This window comes from Calonectris borealis, chromosome W (genome assembly GCF_964195595.1).
Source record: "Calonectris borealis chromosome W, bCalBor7.hap1.2, whole genome shotgun sequence".
Taxonomy (NCBI): Eukaryota; Metazoa; Chordata; class Aves; order Procellariiformes; family Procellariidae; genus Calonectris; species Calonectris borealis.
Window position 1 is genome coordinate 45177488 of NC_134351.1, and position 20533 is coordinate 45198020.

Sequence of the window (20533 nt, forward strand, 5' to 3'; positions counted from 1 at the left end):
TAGTTAAAAACAAACAGGATAGCAAAATATTTTCTACTTAGTTTAACACAAGTTATTTTTCAAATTGCCAAAATTCCAAATATTTTCTTCTCCTCTCTCCCTGACACTTTGATCTTTTTTCCCCCGTCTACTATTCACTGCAGCATAAAGCACCTGCAACTTCACTGTATCTTTTAAACTATTTCAATGAAACTATTTCAGAATACTAATGAAGGTTTTCAACCAAATGAATAGCAGTGTAATAGTTGCCCATATGTCAGGGGTTATGGAATAAGTTTAATACTCATAATGGAAGCTCTCAAAGTACTTTGCAAGTATCATTCTGAGCTTCGTACAACCAATACAGAACATGCTCACTATCACAAAGCAAGTAAGTGATAACGATGGAAACAAATGTTCTAACTTCCTATGTTATGAACTACTCCTAATGAGATATTGTGGAAGTTTATACCCTACAACAGACCCATACAATACATATATCCACAGGGAATGTCTACAAATAAAAAGAATGCTGTATGCAATTTTTAAGAGTTTCCACTATCTGAGTCACCTTCAATTAAAATTCTTCCTGTAAATAGCTGAAGACAGATGCCTGAGTATGTCCAAAAAATATTTAGTGCATATATAAGGTCATTTAGTTTTGAAGTACTGTGTATAACTGCCACAAACCTAAAAATTAAATAATTTAACAGAGGGGTCATATTTACACCGGAAAAAAATAAATTTAAATTTCCCCAGTCTGGTAAATTATTATCTGCTTTCCAAACAATTAATCTCCCTTACAGTAAGTACTCTATCAGCCTAAATATACAAGCAATAACTGCAAATATTTGAGTTCATGGGAAAGCAGAAAATATGCAAAATTTTCAGTCAATTACATTAAGGTCCTGATGTGTCTGCCTTAGATACCATCTCTTTTCCCCTTCATCAAAAATAGATATTTTTTTAAACTAATTTATATAAATCCACCACCTAATTTTTTCCCTTTAGAACAGATCATCTTTCTAAGAAACTGCATACTTAAGAAGCTCTTTGAATTTAATCTAACCACCTAATGTGAAGTAATAAAAACCCAGCACACCAGAACAAACCCAAATACACACAGCTCTCACCTCAGCATTGCAGAATTTGGTTTTCACATCTAGTGGTTTAAGAACCTGAATAAAATGAAAAAAAAAGAGATTGACAATTGGTTTCTCAGACAACTTCAGCATAAACTGTTTATAAGCGTAGGATCTTTACTAAATTGTTATTTTTCTTTTTTTATCTTAAGCAGAAGAGATGCGTAATGGAATATATGATAGAATCAACTCATCTAAAACCTCACAATTTATAGTATATGCTAGCTGCTTCTTATTTACACACTTTACTGCTTTGCTACTGAGCAGTTTTCTCAGACTGATAACAAATACTTTTCCACCTAAGCACTGGCCTCTTACGAAACCAGACAAATCCAGTGCACTGAGTAGATCTAGGTCTTTAAAAGAACATTACATCCATCTTGTATCCTGAAGTGGTCTGCACTTGCTTTCAAGACGGAGCAAGAACCATGTAATATTTACAAGTCCTTCAGTGTTTTGCAGCAAACAAAAGCTGCTGAGGGCTTCTCTAAAAATAAATGATATAGAGAACTATTCATGTGATTAGCTTAAGAAACAAACCATTACTAGCCTTCACTTCCTTCTTGAAAATGCAACTGTTACAAGAAATTAAAAAAAAACAACCAACAATAAAACCCCACAAAAAAACACACCACACACAAAACCCCAACATTTTAATCACATAAGATTAAATCAGCAAGAGAGAACAATTTGATGATGTAAAAGGTGATAATAAAATGTTGGTTCTTAAGTGCTTGAATTTTGTGCATAAAGCCCCTACAGGTAACACATTCAAATATGAAATGGATATGCATTGATATAACTCAGAAATAATCTTCTATTATACTTATAAGGAAACAAATTTAAATTATCTTGCTGAAGACATTTATTTTCCTTTACACAGGGAAAATTTTCTTTTGTTTACATATAAATGTACAGCATCTTGAGAGACCCCTAAAGTTCCAAGTTGTGAACAAAGTTTTTAGCCCTGAAGAATTCAAGGTTAAAAAGTAGTCTTCATAGAGATTTTTGCATAACAGCCATAATGTTAAAAATCTTTCAAATAATCATAACTATCTCTCTCTCTAGTCGGGAAAAAAAGTCAAAATTTTAATGTAGGTGTTTGTTGGTTCCCCCCCCAAATATTTTACTTCAGTGAGCTGCTTATTCATTTCCCTAAATTCCGATGTTTTCTATCTCCTTCTGATAAACAAAGTCTTTCTGTTCATTCCAGTAAATTTCAAGTGGCATTCCAGTAAAGATCAAATAAGTATTGTGAGGTTCACAAAAAAAAAAAAAACCCAAACAAACAACAACCAAACCCTAGAAAGAATCATTCCTTCTCCATATAAAAATAATGGTGTTAATTACTCAGAGAAAGCTCTGGAACAAAAAGGCACTATTGATCAATATTAAAGTACATATATGGTTGAAAAAGAAGCTGTTTAAAGCCAATTGTAACAATAGTTCAACTTAAACGACCCTAGAAAACATAATGGAAAATGTTCAGAATCTGTCAAACAGAAAATGGTTTTTATGTTATAAAGTAGCTGGCGGCACCTCGATCACTAGCAGCCATCAATTCCTGTTATAAACACTGTTCAGTTGTCTGTAACGTTTTTTTTTGTTTGTTCATTCTCAGATTTTCTACCTGGGGTCTCCATGTCAAATTTAAAAAATAACAACCAAAATTACTCAGTGAAGTGTTTTTCTCATAATGAATCAGAGAGTATTTACAGAACGGTGTTAAAGTGTACATATACTTTTTTAGAAGCTCTTATGCTTCCTTTTTTTGAAGGAAAAGCTTCAAATTTGACAGATGATAACTGGCCTTAGCTATTTTGACATTAAAGTTGCCTGTGTTGGATTAAGTTAAAAAAACATATAGAAATTACAATATGTATGTAGACCCCTGAAAAACGTGTCCAAATAAGTGTCTGTATCAAATGTAAAGGAGACAAATCAACAATCCTGAATGAGGCTCTGGCAAGAACAAAGGTAGGGAGGGGAGAGAAGATGAGAACTGGAAGCCTGCAGATGCATACATCAGAGATCAGAGAAAGCCTAGAGGAGACAGAGGGACAGAATACTTAACACCTCGGGGACAAAGAAAGGAGAAATTGAAAGGGAAACACTTTCACAAGGAGAGCAAGACAAAACACACAAAGATGAAAATCAACTTCAATAAAGATGAAGAAATACTGCAGAGTTTCTGAGTTCAGAGGAGAGTATAACACAAAAATTGGTAGGGATCATTCCCTAGGACTGTCTATAAACATCTTGCCTAATCAATACCTGGCATTTCAAGGCCCACAAGTACTAACAGCACTAGGGTGTTCTTTGTCTGTAGCACATGGCAATTTAGCCTTCTAAAGACTGAAATACTTTTGTCTGAAGTATCTAGATTGAATATAGGGCTAAAAGAGCAAAATTAAATCACTTGTAACTTGCAAAAGATACAGGTCTGTGACGATATCTAAAAATGTATTCAGTAAAGCATGTCGCCTAATCCTCCTTTCTATGGAAAAGGGCCCACAATTACCCAAGTCTCAGCATATTTCTCTAAAAAATAAACATCCATTAAATAAACACACACATACATTAAGTTCCAATTTAAAAAAGGTTACACACAATAAAACAAAACAAGAATTTTACAATCTAAACTCAAAGGTTACATGTGTCAAAGTCAGAATGAACAATACTTGTTCTGTTTAAAAATAATCATAAAGCTGGCTGCTATAAAAAGATTTTTTAAAGGGTTGATTTTTCTTTCCCAATAAATGAATAAAAATTATAAGAGGTAATATTTATTACTTCTGAAATGTTTAACTGCATGGTAATTAGAAATCATCAGTTCATGTGAAGTTTGAAGCTATAGTTTTTACTGGTTCAATTTTAAAAGTAAAATATATTTTTAGTATGTAAAAGTGCTTTTAAAGTTATCAACTCTTTTAAAATGGGTTTTCCAGATTTACCTACTTATTACGAGTAGAATACTTCATGCAATACCTGAAATTTGAAGAACTTTCTGAAGTACATCTTCTCTCCTGTCTGCATAGTGTAACTTACTGCACAAGCTAAGCTGAAAGAAACAATTTTTTAAAAAATAATTTTTAATTACTTTAAATTTTGTGCCTATATCAAAGCAGAAACAGAATAGCATGCATGTGCTGCAGTTTCATCTAAGCTTGATTAAGCTCTGCCATAATTTAAAAAAAAAAAAAACAGAGAAAAATTTAAAACCTTACATGTGTGTTCCTATTTCCTTTACTTCATGATGGATCACATCATCAATACAACAGTCAGGTTTAAGTTCTGCCACTGCAGCACTAGAAGCTGAAAGGTTCAGGCACTGAGAACTTGTCTGAAGATCAGCCTGGGGACAGAAAAACAAAGCATTGGTTAGAACTACAGCTGCTTAAAGCAATCTGAAGAAAAATAACTTAGGTTGAAAAGTACTAGGTTTCACTGAGCATTCTGTAGCTACACACTTTTATACATATAATACAACTAAGATATGTTAAGATGACAAGATACTTGTCAAAGCTAAAGACAATTCTAAAATATATATAAATGGTCCAATCCTTTAACATGCAGCTTATAAAAAAATCTCCATTTACTTTTTACATTGAGTTCCACAATGATTTCTAGAATTTCTATTCTCAACGTATTGTTTGCTCAGCAGAAAATGCAAAAAAAAGATGCACTAGAAAAGAACTCATTTGAAATATAAGCAAAATAAAAGTTAACACATGCTTTACAGAGACTCGCTTCAATTACCTCATTGAAAGTGCAAGTAAGAGAATATAACCCCAATTTTTCGGCTGTGGAAGTTTAGCTACACCAATTCTCCAGAGAAGCTTTACAACCTATTCTTTTTTTTTTTTTTAAATACAATCCTAATTTTTTATTTTAATCTTTAAAGATTTCTATCATAATTCCTATTTTGATTTCTTATTGTTTCCAATTTCCAGGGATATTTTCTGGATTGGAAAAAGGGACAGATATTTCTTAAAGTCTATATATTAGCATTAAACATACCAGATATTGTCAGAAAACCTACTCAACATATTTTATTTTTTATAAATCCAGTAAGTAGATTTATCTTCACATACCTTCACTAGTATGTCCTTGACAACTTGATTACTATCATTATGTACACTAATGTAACTGGAAAACATCTCTCCCAGAAATATATTTCTGTGTTAAAAAAAAAAAAGTTTAGTAACAATTATTTTTTAAAAAAATACATAACATTTCACTAAAACACCTTTAAGTTTTAATTAATATATATACATCTATATAAATGTATTGGGTTTGCATGGCAAGGTTTCGGTAGCGGCGGGGGTTACAGGGGTGGCTTCTGTGAGGAGATGCCAGAAGCTTCCCCCATGTCCAATAGAGCCAGTGCCAGCCAGCTCCAAGAGGGACCCGCCACTGGCCAAGGCTGAGCCAATCAGCGACGGTGGTAGCACCTCTGTGATAACATATTCAAGAAGGGGGAAAAAACTGCTGCACAACAGCAGCCGGAAAAGAGGAGTGAGAATATGTGAGAGAAACAACTCTGCAGATACCAAGGTCAGTGATGAAGGAGGGGGAGGAGGTGCTCCAGGCGCCAGAGCAGAGATTCCCCTGCAGCCCGTGGTGAAGACCATGGTGAAGCAGGCTGTCCCCCTGCAGCCCATGGAGGTTAATGGTGGAGCAGATATCCACCTGCAGCCCGTGGAGGACCCCATGCCGGAGCAGGTGGATGCACCCCAAAGGAGACTGTGACCCCATGGAGAGCCCACACTGGACCAGGCTCTTGGCAGGACCTGTGACCCCGTGGAGAGAGGAGTCCACGCTGGAGCAGGTTTTCTGGCAGGACTTGTGACCCCGTGGGGGACCCATGCTGGAGCAGTCTGTTCCTGAAGGACTGCACCCCGTGGAAAGGACATGTGGAAAGGACCCACGCTGGAGCAGTTCGTGAAGAACTGCAGCCCTGTGGGAAGGACCCATGTTGGAGAAGTTCGTGGAGGACTGTCTCCCGTGGGAGGGACCCCGCGCTGGAGCAGGGGAAGAGTGTGAGGAGGAAGGAGTGGCATAGACAATACGTGATAAACTGACTGCAACCCCTATTCCCCATCCCCCTGCGCCGCTCGAGGGGAGGAGGTAGAGAAATCAGGAGTGAAGTTGAGCCTGGGAAGAAGGGAGGGGTGGGGGGGAGGTGTTTTAAGATTTGGTTTTATTTCTCATTACCCTACTCTGATTTGATTGGCAATAAATTAAATTAATTTCCCTGAGTCAAGTCTGTTTTGTCTGTGACAGTAATTGTTGAGTGATGTCCCTGTCCTTATCTCGACCCATGAGCCTTTCATTATATTTTTCTCTCCCCCTGTCCTGCTGAGGATGGGGAGTGATAGAGCAGCTTGGTGGGCACCTGGCATCCAGCCAGAGTCAACCCACCACAATATTTTAAGCTGTTCAGCAACCTTGCCAATACCAATTACTAGCTCCAGTTCTTATAATGCTACATAGAGGCAGTCTGTGAAGGCCCTAGAAGAGGCTTACATATAAGTTGCAGTAAACCCTACTCAGAGCACACAAGTCAATATAGTGCTTAAATTAGAAGCAACGGGTTCTATTATGGGAATCCCATTTGCTATGATTACAGAGCTGCATCAGACATAGCGGTCAAATGTTTTTCTCTCTCTTTATATCCAGAAGGCAACAGGATTCTTCCCAAGAGTCAAATGTGAGAATAGCTTAAGAGTTTGCCAGATCAAAGCCTAAAAGTACATTGGCAATTTCACACCCATACTTCTAAATGTCATCCTTCTAAGAGAAACAATTTCAAAAGAGAACAAACCAACCAGAATTTTTTTCTAGACAAAAATCTGAGAAGAAGATAGCTTACAGTATCCACAAAAAACACCATAGTAAACTCTGTCAGTATAAGCTGTGGTTTATAGTAGTGCATTATGTTAGAAATTCACCCACAGGTGCAAATTTATTTCAACTTCCAATCCTTATTACATTCAGAGTTAGGCTACAGACAAAGAACATCAGGCAGCACACATTTATACATTATTTCACATTATAAATCAAGCCACAGATTATTTTTAAAATGATTGCACATCTCATTGCATAACAATGATGTTCAAAAAAAGTAATAAACACATTACTGTTAAATGAATCCTAAACCTTGCATGCTACAATTATAATAATTCATTCTTACCCAAAATTTTGAGGCAAAGTCAGCATTTCTCCCAGCATCAAAGTTTCTGCTCCCTTTACAGTAGAAGGATCATCTTTCATGAGCTGGTTAAATAGGTTACCTGTAGAAACATCAAAATGCTAGTATCTAAATATTTGCCAACTCTAAAGCTTTGTCTGCATTTAAGTTACGACACTTAATCACTTATTTAGTCATAATTTATTTTAGACATACTTAATTTACAACCAACTTATTTAGGGATAAAATACATATCTATATGTCTGTCTATAAATTATAACTTACTTCCAGGCATTTGTGTCCATTAAATCATTCAGTATACATGCTGAAGGGCCCAATCCCAAAGGCCTTGCTCAAATTAACATTAAACTTTAAGGGAAATTCTGCCCGAGTAAAGCATATTACATAACAGAACTAATCAGCCCCACTTACTTTCTTCCCTCACTTGCTTTGCAGTTCCACACAATCCTCTTTTCTTGGATCTTTCCTTTGCCTCTTTCTTATACTTGACTTCTAGACTGCAACTATTACTGAGGGACAACCCAGAAACTTCCAATTTATGCCTTTCTATACACCAAGCATAACACAATTCAAAAGTGGTGATGCTTGCAAAATCATTTTCCATAGAACATTCATGTGTTGGTTCTAATTAGCAGGGAGTTTTCTCCAGATAAAGATAGTAATGCCAAACTTGTTTTCTACAATTACACATTTCTCTTTCTTACAGCTGCCTTCCATCTTACAATATATGCATGCTCCCTACCCCACAACAGCATCTACAGGGATATTGTGCTTAATTGCTCAGACTTTGAGGTCACGTGTTTGCAATATAATCACCAAGCTCTCAAAGCTGTAGGTCAATAGTTGTAGAGTGCACCTTGGTATTTGCCTATAGCCATCACCAAACATAAAATATATTGCTGTTTCAGATTACCGTCTATGGGAGGTTGTAAAACACCTCTAACATCTCAGTGTCTCAGACACTCATATTGCTTAAGCCTGGTAATACGTACATAATAACCAGTTAGTAGAAAAGACATACCTGGCAAATCTCTTTCTTCACAAGTCACTGGAATATTAGTGAATAAAGTAGGTTTGGTTAGCCTCATCACTGGGGGGGCGGGGGGGAGAAAAGGTCAATGAAACAAGTTTTTTGTGGGGTTTTGTTTTTTGGGTATGAAACCTCGGGAGGGTAACACCTTTTTGGATGACCTGGCCATTTTCAATGTAACAAATTCTCTGCTAACTATGAGATCCAAGAGCACTGCTGATGCCATTGCTCCCTCTTGCTTTATTCCCCTGGCACGCTTCTTGTCCCTCAAGCAGGGTCCATTACCCGGTGTGCAATAAGCCAATCTCATACACAGAGCCGAGATATTTATTTATTTCATGTCTGCGCAGAGATGAGTGCTAGGTGGTAACTCCGCAAAGCTAGCACACCTCAATTAACACACGGTAAACATTTTATACTCTCCGAGCAAAAGTTACCAGTACTTTTACATTTACACTTAGTCATCCTTACTTCTATTGGTTCTTGCAATGCCTCGTCTTCACTTAAAGCCACAGTGTCCTCTCTTCTTACTGCGCATATTCTGTGGGGAAGGGGCTTTGGTTGGTAGGAGGCTTTCCTGCCCGTGGGTGGGTTTTTTACCATGCTAATCAGGATAGTTCACCCGTAGTTCAAGTAGTTGTTTCTTTAGTTTTACCTGCAGTTTCTGTTCTCTTAGTGCTTATCTTGGTACTCCCTTATTTGGCCGACTTATCATGTTTCTTCCCCCAAGGCCATGCCCAGTTAACTCTCTACAGAGGTTGAATAATGTCTTCATGCCTTTATCTCACCAGAGCCTTCCTGGGATTCACCATCCTTGGTGCATCTAATCCCTCAGATAAACAATGTCAATGTAACCTAAAAGCTAACTCAAACATATGGATTTGATTAGACTACACACTAACATCTACTGCTTTCAATCTTATGTGCTAAAGGTTTTATATCTGTTACAGCGTTAAGTGCTTTGTGGACTTCAGGAGAAGTGTACCAGTTTCATCTTTTTGTGGACTCTTCTAGGCTAAAAGCCTGTTCTGTGATCCTGGTTGCTCTAGAATGGGACACTATGACTAATACGGACGCTTTCAGTCACACACTCCAGGATAAAAGGGATTGCATTATCACCCCAATCTCCAAAACATATGCAAGATAGACATACAACTCTAAAAGCCTAGATTATTTATACAACTGCTTTTTCTTTTAGTCACAAACTTTAAAATCAAACCAGCAAAAAAAATCACAAAAAACTCAGGAACCCAATTACAAAAAATATTTTATCGATACTGACAAATTCAAAAATCATTGAGATGTTGCTATTAAAAACCCCCCTGCTTCAAGAAAGCTGTATTTTCAAAGGCTATTTTAACTCAGAATACTCAAAATTACATTATATTTATTTGTATTACACATTTAAGATGTTGCTCCCTATTCATATAAACCACTGTCCCTGTCCTGGTTTCAGCTGGGATAGAATTAAATTTCTTCCTAGTGCTGTGTTTTGGATTTAGTATGAGAAGAATATTGATAACAAACTGATATTTTCAGTTGCTGCTAAGTACCCTGCTAGTCAAGGACTTTTCAGCTTCCAATGCTCTTGCAGGTGCACAAGAGGCTGGGAGGGAGCATAGCCGGGACAGCTGGCCCAGCTGGCCAACAGGGTATTCCATACCATGTGACGTCATGCTCAGTATATGAATGGTAGGCATGTCCAGGAAGTAGCGATCGCTGGTTTTTGGTCATTGCTCGGCGGGTGGTAAGCAATTGCATTGTGCTTCACTCATTTTGTATATTCTATTTTTTTTTTTTCCCTTCCTTTTCTGTTCTATTAAACTGTCTTCATCTCAACCCACGACTTTTCTCACTCTTACCCTTCTGATTCCCTCCACATCCCACTGTGTGTGGGGAGTGAGCAAGCAGCTGTGTAGTGTTTCGGTGCCTGCCAGGTTAAACCACAACAGTCCTTTTTGGCGCCCAATGTGGGGCTCGAAGGATTGACATAACGACACATCTGACCTAAGCAGGTTAAAACAAATTGTTATAAGCATTCATTATATCAGTTTAGTAGTCGCTGGTCACAATGTTGGTTTATTGCTCTCAGAGTTGTTGGATCTGTACTTGAAGTTTTGGTATGTAGCACCTTACTGGCTGTATATACTGCTGTTTGTCGGTATTTTTGTGGGGATTACCATCTCTGGGAGATGGATTAAGGTTATTGCTTTGCTACACTGTGTAACACTGGCTTATGGTATGATAAAAGTATTGGTCATGGGATTGTACTCAGCACTGCCATCATTCCCGTGCTTCAGGAGCTATTTCTCGGAAACTATTAGTAATTACACTTTTTACCTCTTCTCCTTGGAGAGCCAATTTACGGGGGAGACAGCTTCCTTCACCTTCCCCTTCTCTGCCAGGCTGATTACAATAGCTCTTGAGGATTTTGAATATCCTTGGGATGTTCAAACCAGCGTGTTCCTATTGCTATGTCTCCTGAATGCGTTTCAGGCCTTGTTTAAGGTTAAACAACTATTTAAGAATACCACCCAGAGATCTGCCCCAAGGCTGGATAGTTATGAGTGGCAGGGTAGTGGGGTAGTACGGGCAAGTGCCTAGGACAGTGGGCACCTCCAATGTTTTGGAGCTTCACCCCTGAACAAGTGCAGAATCCTGAAAAACTAGTGAAATATTTGGAAAACGTATGCTGTCACCCTGGCAATTCCAGAGAGACCCAGATTACTGCAACGTGCTGGGGCCTGGCCCATGCCTACCAAGCCCTGTTCAACACTATTCAGAACCCTCAAGGGGGAGAGAAGGTCTCTGGATCTGATAACAAAAAGACGGGCACTGCGGTCACTCCAACGTCCACAACAGACACTGCGCCTACTACAACCCCCGCAACGGGGGGCACTGCGGCTACTCCAACCCCCACGACGGGCACTGCGGCTACTCCAACCCCTGCAACAGGTACTACAGCTGAACCAGAGGACCAACCCTTGCTGGTATCCGTCGTCCCTGTACAGAAGAAGAAATCTTGTAAGGCGAAGTCAGGTTGTTTAGAAAGGGATGATGGAAAAGCAGGGCCATCACGAGGAGGGCAGGAGGAAGAGGAAGAACTCATAAACGAGACGGAAACCACCTGATCCCTATCCCTGAATGAGTTGCAAGTTATGCGGAAAGATTTCGGCCATCGTCCAGGCGAGCATATTGTCACCTGGCTGCTCCGATGCTGGGATAATGGGGCCAGTAGCCTGGAATTAGAGGGGAAGGAAGCCAAACAGCTGGGATCCCTTGCTAGGGAAGGGGGCATTGACAAAGCGATTGGAAAAGGGGCACAGGTCCTCAGCCTCTGGAGGCGACTGCTGTCAGGTGTGAAGGAAAGGTATCCCTTCAAGGAAGATGTTATATGCCACCCAGGCAAGTGGACCACCATGGAGAGAGGTATCCAGTACCTGAGAGAATTAGGCGTGCTGGAGGTGATTTATAGTGACCTGGACAACGAGCAAGTACCCAAAGATCCAGATGAAGTCCAGTGCATGCGACCCATGTGGCAGAAGTTAGTATGGAGTGCACTAGCATCACATGCTAGTTCGTTGGCAGTACTGTGCTGGAAAGAGGAAGAAGCACCAACGGTGGATGACGCGGTTGGCAGACTCCGGGAATACGAAGAAAGTCTCTCTTCCTCCCTTGTCTCAGCTGTGGAGAAACTGTCCCGGGAGTTCCAGCAACTCAAAGAGGATATGTCCTATTCTCCACCTGTACAGACCAGTATCTCAGCCATTAGGAGTCAGCGTTCTTCTGCTCAAGAGAGAGGATATAGAAAGTACACACCACGGGGCACCCTGCGGTTTTACCTGCATGACCACGGAGAGGACATGAGGCAGTGGGATGGAAAACCTACCTCGACCCTAGAGGCACAGGTACGTGAGTTGCAAAAAATAATCACACAAGGGGGTTCTCCCAGGAAAAATGCTGCTCCAACTTTCAGAAAAAAGCTGTCTCACGACGGTCCAGTTTCCAGTGAACAGTTCCCCAGACAGAGTAGAAGGCCTGATCTTACTTTGGATTGTAATGAAGAGATTCTTGACTTGCCTTTGCAAGAAGTGAGTAAGGAATACTATGACCAGGACTAGAGGGGCCCTGCCTCCAGCCAGGTAGAGGAAAGGGACAACCGGGTTTACTGGACTGTGTGGATTCGATGGCCTGGCACATCAGACCCACAGGAGTATAAGGCTCTCGTAGACACCGGTGCGCAGTGCACCCTGATGCCATCAAGCTATGAAGGGGCAGAACCCATTTGTATTTCTGGAGTGACAGGGGGATCCCAAGAGTTAACTGTATTGGAGGCCGAAGTGAGCCTAACCGGGAATGAGTGGCAGAAGCACCCCATTGTGACTGGCCCAGAGGCTCCGTGCATCCTTGGCATAGACTACCTCAGGAGAGGGTATTTCAAGGACCCAAAAGGGTACCGGTGGGCTTTTGGTATAGCTGCCCTGGAGACGGAGGAAATTAAACAGCTGTCCACGTTGCCTGGTCTCTCGGAGGACCCTTCTGTTGTGGGGTTGCTGAGGGTCGAAGAACAACAGGTACCAATCGCTACCACAACAGTGCACTGGCGGCAATATCGCACCAACCGAGACTCCTTGATTCCTATACATAAACTGATTCGTGAACTGGAGAGCCAAGGAATGATCAGCAAGACTCACTCACCCTTTAACAGTCTCATATGGCCAGTGCAAAACTCCAATGGAGAGTGGAGATTAACAGTAGACTACCGTGGCCTGAACGAAGTCACGCCGCCACTGAGTGCTGCCGTGCCAGACATGCTAGAACTTCAATATGAACTGGAATCAAAGGCAGCCAAGTGGTACGCCACAATTGACATTGCTAATGCATTCTTCTCAATCCCTTTGGCAGCAGAATGCAGGCCACAGATTCCTTTCACTTGGAGGGGCGTCCAGTACACCTGGAACCGACTGCCCCAGGGGTGGAAACACAGCCCTACCATTTGCCATGGACTGATCCACACCACACTGGAACAGGGTGAGGCTCCAGAACACCTGCAATAAATTGATGACATCATTGTATGGGGCAACACAGCAGAAGAAGTTTTTGAGAAAGGGGAGAGAATAGTCCAAATCCTTCTGAAGACCGGCTTTGCCATAAAACAAAGTAAGGTCAAGGGACCTGCACAGGAGATCCAGTTTTTAGGAATATAATGGCAGGACAGACGTTGTCAGATCCCAATGGATGTGATCAACAAAATAACAGCCATGTCCCCACCAATTAGCAAAAAGGAAACACAAGCTTTCTTAGGCGTTGTGGGCTTTTGGAGAATGCATATTCCAGATTACAGCCTGATTGTAAGCCCTCTCTATCAAGTGACCTGGAAGAAGAACGACTTCAAATGGGGCCCTGAGCAACAACAAGCCTTTGAACAAATTAAATGGGAGATAGTTCATGCAGTAGCCCTTGGGCCAGTCCAGGCAGGACAAGATGTAAAGAATGTGCTCTACACCGCAGCCGGGGAGAATGGCCCTACCTGGAGCCTCTGGCAGAAAGCACCAGGGGAGACTCAAGGTCGACCCTTAGGGTTCTGGAGTCGGGGATACAGAGGATCCGAGGCCAGGAATCTTGGAAGTGATCACGAACTGGCCAGAAGGCAAAGATTTTGGAATATGCCCAGAGGAGGAGGCGACATGTGCTGAAGAGGCCCCACTGTAAAAGAAACTGCCAGAAAATGAGAAGCAATATGCCCTGTTCACTGATAGGTCCTGTCGCCTTGTGGGAAAGCATCGGAGGTGGAAGGCTGCTGTATGGAGTCCTATACGCCAAGTTGCAGAAACTGCTGAAGGAGAAGGTGAATCGAGCCAGTTTGCAGAGGTGAAAGCCATCCAGCTGGCCTTGGACATTGCTGAACGAGAAAAATGGCCAGTACTTTATCTCTATACTGACTCATGGTTGGTGGCAAATGCCCTGTGGGGGTGGTTGAAGCAATGGAAGCAGAACAACTGGCAGCGCAGAGGTAAACCCATTTGGGCTGCCGCGTTGTGGCAAGATATTGCTGCCCGGGTAGAGAACCTGGTTGTCAAAGTACGTCATGTAGATGCTCACATACCCAAGAGTCGGGCCACTGAAGAACACCAAAACAACCAGCAGGTGGACCAGGCTGCTAAGATTGAAGTGGCTCAGGTGGATCTGGACTGGCAACAGAAGGGTGAATTAATTATAGCTCTGTGGGCCCATGACACCTCAGGCCATCAAGGCAGAGATGCAACATATAGATGGGCTCGTGATCGAGGGGTGGACTTAACCATGGATGCTATTGCCCAGGTTATCCATGAATGTGAATTGTGCGCTGCCATCAAGCAAGCCAAGCGAGTAAAGCCTCTTTGATATGGAGGACGATGGTTGAAATATAAATATGGGGAGGCCTGGCAGATTGATTATATCACACTCCCACAAACCCAACAAGGCAAGCGCTATGCGCTCACCATGGTGGAAGCAACCACCGGATGGCTGGAAACATATCCCGTGCCCCATGCCACTGCCCAGAACACCATCCTGGGCCTTGAAAAGCAAGTCCTATGGCGACATGGCACCCCAGAGAGAATTGAGTCAGACAACGGGACTCATTTCCGAAACACCCTCATAGACACCTGGGCCAAAGAGCATGGCATTGAGTGGGTCTATCACTTCCCCTACCATGCACCAGCCTCTGGGAAAATCGAATGATACAACGGGCTGCTGAAGACTACGCTGAGAGCAATGGGTGGTGGGACATTCAAGCATTGGGACACACATTTAGCAAAAGCCACCTGGTTAGTTAGTCAACACCAGGGGATCTTTCAATCGAGATGGCCCTGCGCAATCAAAGCTTTTTCTTACTGTAGAGGGGCATAACGTCCCTGTTGTGCACATAAGAAATATGCTGGGGAAGACAGTCTGGGTTACTCCTGCCTCTGGCAAGGGAAAACCCATCTGTGGGATTGCTTTTGCTCAAGGACCTGGGTGCACTTGGTGGGTAATGCGAAAGGATGGGGAAGTCTGGTGTGTACCTCAAGGGGATTTGATTTTGGGTGAAAATAGCCAGTGAACTGGATTGTAAGATGTTAATTGCTATGTGATATTGTATATCATCACTTCTATGGTTGCTATCAATGGTATTGTAGTAAAAATTACCCAGATTAATGAAGAATGAACTCCGATGAAACTGAGCAAAGTGCAACAATGATAGAACCGGACGAGCGCAGCAATACTGGAATCAGAACTGGCTTCAGGATGCAACAGTCCAACACCACACACCATCTCTCTGGCCCTGCAAGACTGTTATGACAGATGGAGCCCAAAGTCATGGACTAAATGAACTCAATGGACATTTTAGAGGGATGGCCCATAGACTAAGGGAATGATATCTCTGTGTATATATCAAAAGACAAGAAAGGTGGTGGTGATTAATTGGAATGTATTGGAAAATGTGAGACCTAGGCATGACGTAGATGGTATAGAATAAGGGGTGGATACTGTCTTGGTTTTGGCTGGGATAGAGTTCAATTTCTTCCTAGTGCTGTGTTTTGGATTTAGTATGAGAAGAATGTTGATAACACACTGATGTTTTCAGTTGTTTCCAAGTACCCTGCTAGTCAAGGACTTTTCAGCTTCCCATGCTGTGCCAGGTGCACAAGAAGCTGGGAGGGAGCATAGCCAGGACAGCCAGCCAGCCCAGCTGGCTAATGGGGTATTCCATACCATGTGACGTCATGCTCAGTATATGAATGGTAGGCGTGTCCAGGAAGTAGCAATCGCTGTTTTTTGGGCATTGCTCGGCTTGTACACTCAATTTGTATATTCTATCATTATTATTGTTATTATTATTATTATTTCCCTTCCTTTTCTGTTCTATTAAATTGTCTTTATCTCAACCCACGAGTTTTTCTCACTCTTACCCTTCCGATTCTCTCCCCCATCCCAGTGTGGGGTGGGTGGAGTGAGCAAGCGGCTTTGTGGTGTTTGGCTGCCTGCCGGGTTAAACCACAACAGTCCCTAGTCGTGCACATAGCTTCACATGAAAGCATTTGCATTAAACTTAAAGTTGAGCATTTGTAAACTTAGGTGTTGATCTGAATATGTAAAAATCGCTCATTCGTTTTTCTTCTAAACTTAACAAACATAAAACCATATATTTTCTGAAAACTAAAACTAAAAAAATGAAGGGATTTCTCTTAAATGCAACAAGTTAATCTACATCCTTAAACTGACACATGTATTGTACTTTTATCTTTATTGTACTTTTGTATATCTTATATGCTATCTTATACATCCAGTCAGCATTCACTATTTCCAACTGTAAAATATTCAATTATTTTGATACACATTTGGATGTAGTGGGCTGTATTGGTTCACAAGAACTTACACTACCATACAGCAGACCTATGCAAGTTAGCATCGACATGAACAAATCTCAGTTTTCACATTAAAATGGTAATACATTCTCTTTGTTATGGTGAAAAGTTGACAAACATCACCTCTGAAGGCTTAAAACCATGAGGTAAATAAAAAGCCCCAAAATATACAAAACAGAGTAAATGGAGAACCAGATTCAACATTGAAAATGAAAAAGATAGATACTGAATTATACATGCATATGAACTAAGGATTTCTGGAAGAGTTCAAAATGAAATTCTGGATTTCAGCTTGTACATTGGTGCTATCCAAGACTGTAAGAATTCTATAGAGAAACCCAATGCGGTGTTCACGTTTTATTACATGACAGTTATCCAGCTGAGGTGCTCACAGCTGGTAGTGTATGTATCATTATTCATATACAAGCCAACCCAAAGCAGCAGAAAGCTGACAGCTACCTCTGAATGGTGACACTGATCTCTCCTATTTAGCATGATGTTTGTTTAGCTCCATTGTCAGTGTATTAAATAAATATAGTGGAATTGTATTATTAGCAGTTACCTAATTGTATTCAGTTCTACAGTAAGCTCATATAAACTAGTACTTGCTGACTGTTTCTAAAGGAACAGTTACAGCTCAAGTTTAGTCACATGTTTAAAACAAAGATAACAGCAATAAATAAAATTAAAATAAAAACACTGAATGAAGTCAAAACACACATAAATTAAGATATGTAGATTATCGTATTTGATGGGACTACTAAATTAATATTAGAAAATATTGTATCTTTGCAGGACTACCTCTCATCTCTTGCTTTTCTTCTAAGATCCTAGATACAAAATACAACATTAAATGAAACTCAAATCACGTTGCATTCTACTACATTATATCTTTAAAAATTCTGACTGCACAAAGTAACTTTGTTACTATTAGTGTTAAGCTCAGAAGAATAATTTCAATGAAATAACTCAGCTATATAAGTGTTAAAACTAATAAAGACCCTCAGTTACTCCAGACAGCATTTTACATCAATTTTGCTAAGCGGTAATATTAAATGTCACATAAACACCCCAAATGTCAATATAAGACCGCCTTAACATTCAAAGTTTAGAAATACATGTCAATGATCCAAATTGAGCAATATCCTTAATTTTAAGCTACAAAGAGATATGTAATGCCTATAATAAAATATAATTATTCCAACATAAGGATGTCATCAAAAGAAAAATGTAAGTAAAAGTCCAAGGGGATTTTATTTAGTTTTCACACAGAGGGATCTCTGTTATGTTTATGTTCACTTTTATTTGATCGGTCTTAATGATAATCTAACAATCTGCAAATACCATTCACTTATTTTCCTCCTTTTCCAGATGCCACAGACCTTGATCTCCAGCTACAGCAAAATTATCTGGAGAGGAGTTAGGAGGGGTCCCTAAGAGAAATACATACCCATGCAGTCATATAGATCCCAGTTTATTTTCTCCACTGACCCTCCAAATATCACACTGAGCAGGGACAGCGTGACCTTGAAACAGTTTATTCTTTCAGGTGACAAAAAGTCATACTGAACTCAGCTTTTTACCACCATAAAACACATCCATATCCTCAGAGATCATTACCTCCCATAATGACAACAAATAGAGGTTTACAGATAGAAGTCCGATTTCTTCATTTCCTGACCTGTAGGAAGTTAGTGTTTTCTTGTTCCCCAATATAATTAGAGGCTCCCATATTGGTCATAGACAAAAGACCAGAAACATCGGGGGGGGAAATAATAATCTTATTACCAAAGTCATAAAACAGCAAATGCTAAAGTTGTTCATTATTCTTCAGCACACAACTTCCACTGAAATTTTCATTAATATTTCTGGGAAAATATGGATAACATTATTAAGACAGCATATCCATGCAACAGAAAGTAAGTCTGTATTTCATGCGAGGGCTACGCCTTCATTTAAAAAAAATAAAAAAAAACCCCAAACAACACCACACACACTACTTTCAGGAAATAATCAGATCTTGAAAGTCTCAGTGTCAAAAATAACTACAGATCCTTGTAGTGATTATAACAACTCACTTAATATTTTCCATCTCCTTCTAAATTCAAACAAAGCAGCACAGTGAGGATGTACTTTGCTTGACTGAAAGCATAACTTTTATTATCTGACACAGCTTGCCATAATAGCCTGGAATTTTTATTTTTACTTTTTTCCTTTAGACCACTGAGGTAGAGAAAAGCTACAAAATGCAGTACTAAACCAAACAGAAACTTACTAATCTTAATAGAACCATTCATAAGTTTCCTGGCAAAAAAAAAGTTAAATAAATATATTATTACAATTTAAAAACTGTAGCAAAGTAATATTAAATATTTTCTGCTCGTTAATTCATCAGTTGTTCTAAAGTTTGTATATTCTAAGCTGCTTAAAAACTCCAGTACTTCAGACAGCAATATTATGAAACTCTAACTTACAATTATAAACTAAATATAATTACAAATTTATGTACAAGCAAATTCATTTTATCAGTAAGGCTTAGCTTTTCCCTAAGAATATTTCTAACATATTCACAGTATAACATATCACAGAAAATCCATACCTGTCCCACAGATCTTTGGATAGTAGCATTGCAAGATGGCAATTCATTCTGTTTGATGGGTCTATTCAGTTTTATCCAGATGACCTCCAAATTCTGATTATTACATATAGACTTCAATTGTCCACTTTGCTCTGTAAAACACATGCAGTTTTAGTCTTTCCAAATTATTCCAGAGTTCTTGAGATACAGGAAGAATCTTTTCTTTAAGCTTAGGGCTAGGGAGAGAGACACTCCAAGACCTTTTCAATTTTTGTTTTCCATTAAGTTTCCATTAAGTGGTGGTTCTCCTTGATTGTCCAAGTTAATTGATCTGTGAACAGTTTGTGCTTGGATTAAAGTCTGCCCATGTTTCATGTTAGACTGAAACTCAATGAGATTTTTTGTGCAGTCATAATCAGGAGATCCTACAATATATTCTGAAGGTGTAGAAAATTGCTTCAATTCTTCTGCTTCCTCACAAGAAATAACAGGTGGTTGCTTTTTTGTTTTGAGGGGAAGTCTGTATAGATCATTTGGAAACCAGGGTGTAAATCTCAGTAACTGATGAATGGGAAACTCCCTCACTGCTGCTTCTGCAAATTTCTGCAGTTTTATTAGCTCTCTCTGATGTGGTCAACAATGCAAGACCACTTCCATGCTTGTACAGTAGGAATCCAGTTATTCTTAAGAAAAGGAACAGTCTCTTGATTAAGATTCTCAAATCTAGACCAAAGCATCCTATTTACAAGAATTTCCTTGCCCCGTGCTGCAAAGATCAGTGGAAAACAGGACCTAAAGCAGAAGTAGTATAAAAAAAATAAGATACTACCATATTAAGAAAAACATTGCTAGGATATTTTGCAAAAAAACCAACATGTAGTAAAAATAAGCTAGAGATATATATCAGAACATTCTCCTTTACTCACGTTGAACATTAGCGACTGTATTCCATCATTACCCGTGTAACTTCAGTACGCTGAACATTACCCGTATGCACGCAGTTTACTCAACATTGTCCCTCCCAAGAGGGACTTTTACTGTCACCATCTCATACTTGCCATCCATTTGTCATTATTCTTGCTATATTGTTGTGATGCGTATTAAAAAGAAAATTTTTCCCATTAAGGACAACTCAGAAGTTATCTCAGATGTCAAATTTTACATACTAAGGTAACCATCATTATCTTTTCCTAGAGATTA

The 20533-nt window shown here is 39.8% G+C and overlaps 1 protein-coding gene, 1 long non-coding RNA gene and 1 pseudogene across 2 annotated transcripts in view; all 3 read right to left on the reverse strand.

Annotated features, from left to right (window-relative positions):
* LOC142074738 (uncharacterized) overlaps positions 1-20533 on the reverse strand; it is a 181939-nt gene that overhangs the window by 106052 nt on the left and 55354 nt on the right. The gene's annotated exons all lie outside the window — the stretch shown is intronic.
* LOC142074737 (trafficking protein particle complex subunit 13-like) lies at positions 1100-19408 on the reverse strand. Its single transcript, XM_075135600.1, has 5 exons — positions 19355-19408; positions 7318-7417; positions 5216-5300; positions 4349-4476; positions 1100-1157 (listed from the first exon to the last, which is right to left on the reverse strand). Exons 2-5 carry the CDS (start codon positions 7395-7397, stop codon positions 1142-1144), a joined length of 309 nt encoding a protein of 102 aa, XP_074991701.1. The 5' UTR covers positions 7398-7417; positions 19355-19408; the 3' UTR covers positions 1100-1141.
* LOC142074987 (shieldin complex subunit 3 pseudogene) lies at positions 19232-20011 on the reverse strand (annotated as a pseudogene).

Coding starts and splice junctions, on each gene's coding strand:
- LOC142074737 (XM_075135600.1), bottom strand. CDS start 7,397: ATGAAAGATGATCCTTCTACTGTAAAGGGAGCAGAAACTTTGATGCTG. Junction 5,301..7,317: donor ACTTTGCCTCAAAATTTTGG/GTAAGAATGAAT, acceptor TTTTTAACACAG/AAATATATTTCTGGGAGAGA. Junction 4,477..5,215: donor TCAAGGACATACTAGTGAAG/GTATGTGAAGAT, acceptor TTCTGTCCCCAG/GCTGATCTTCAGACAAGTTC.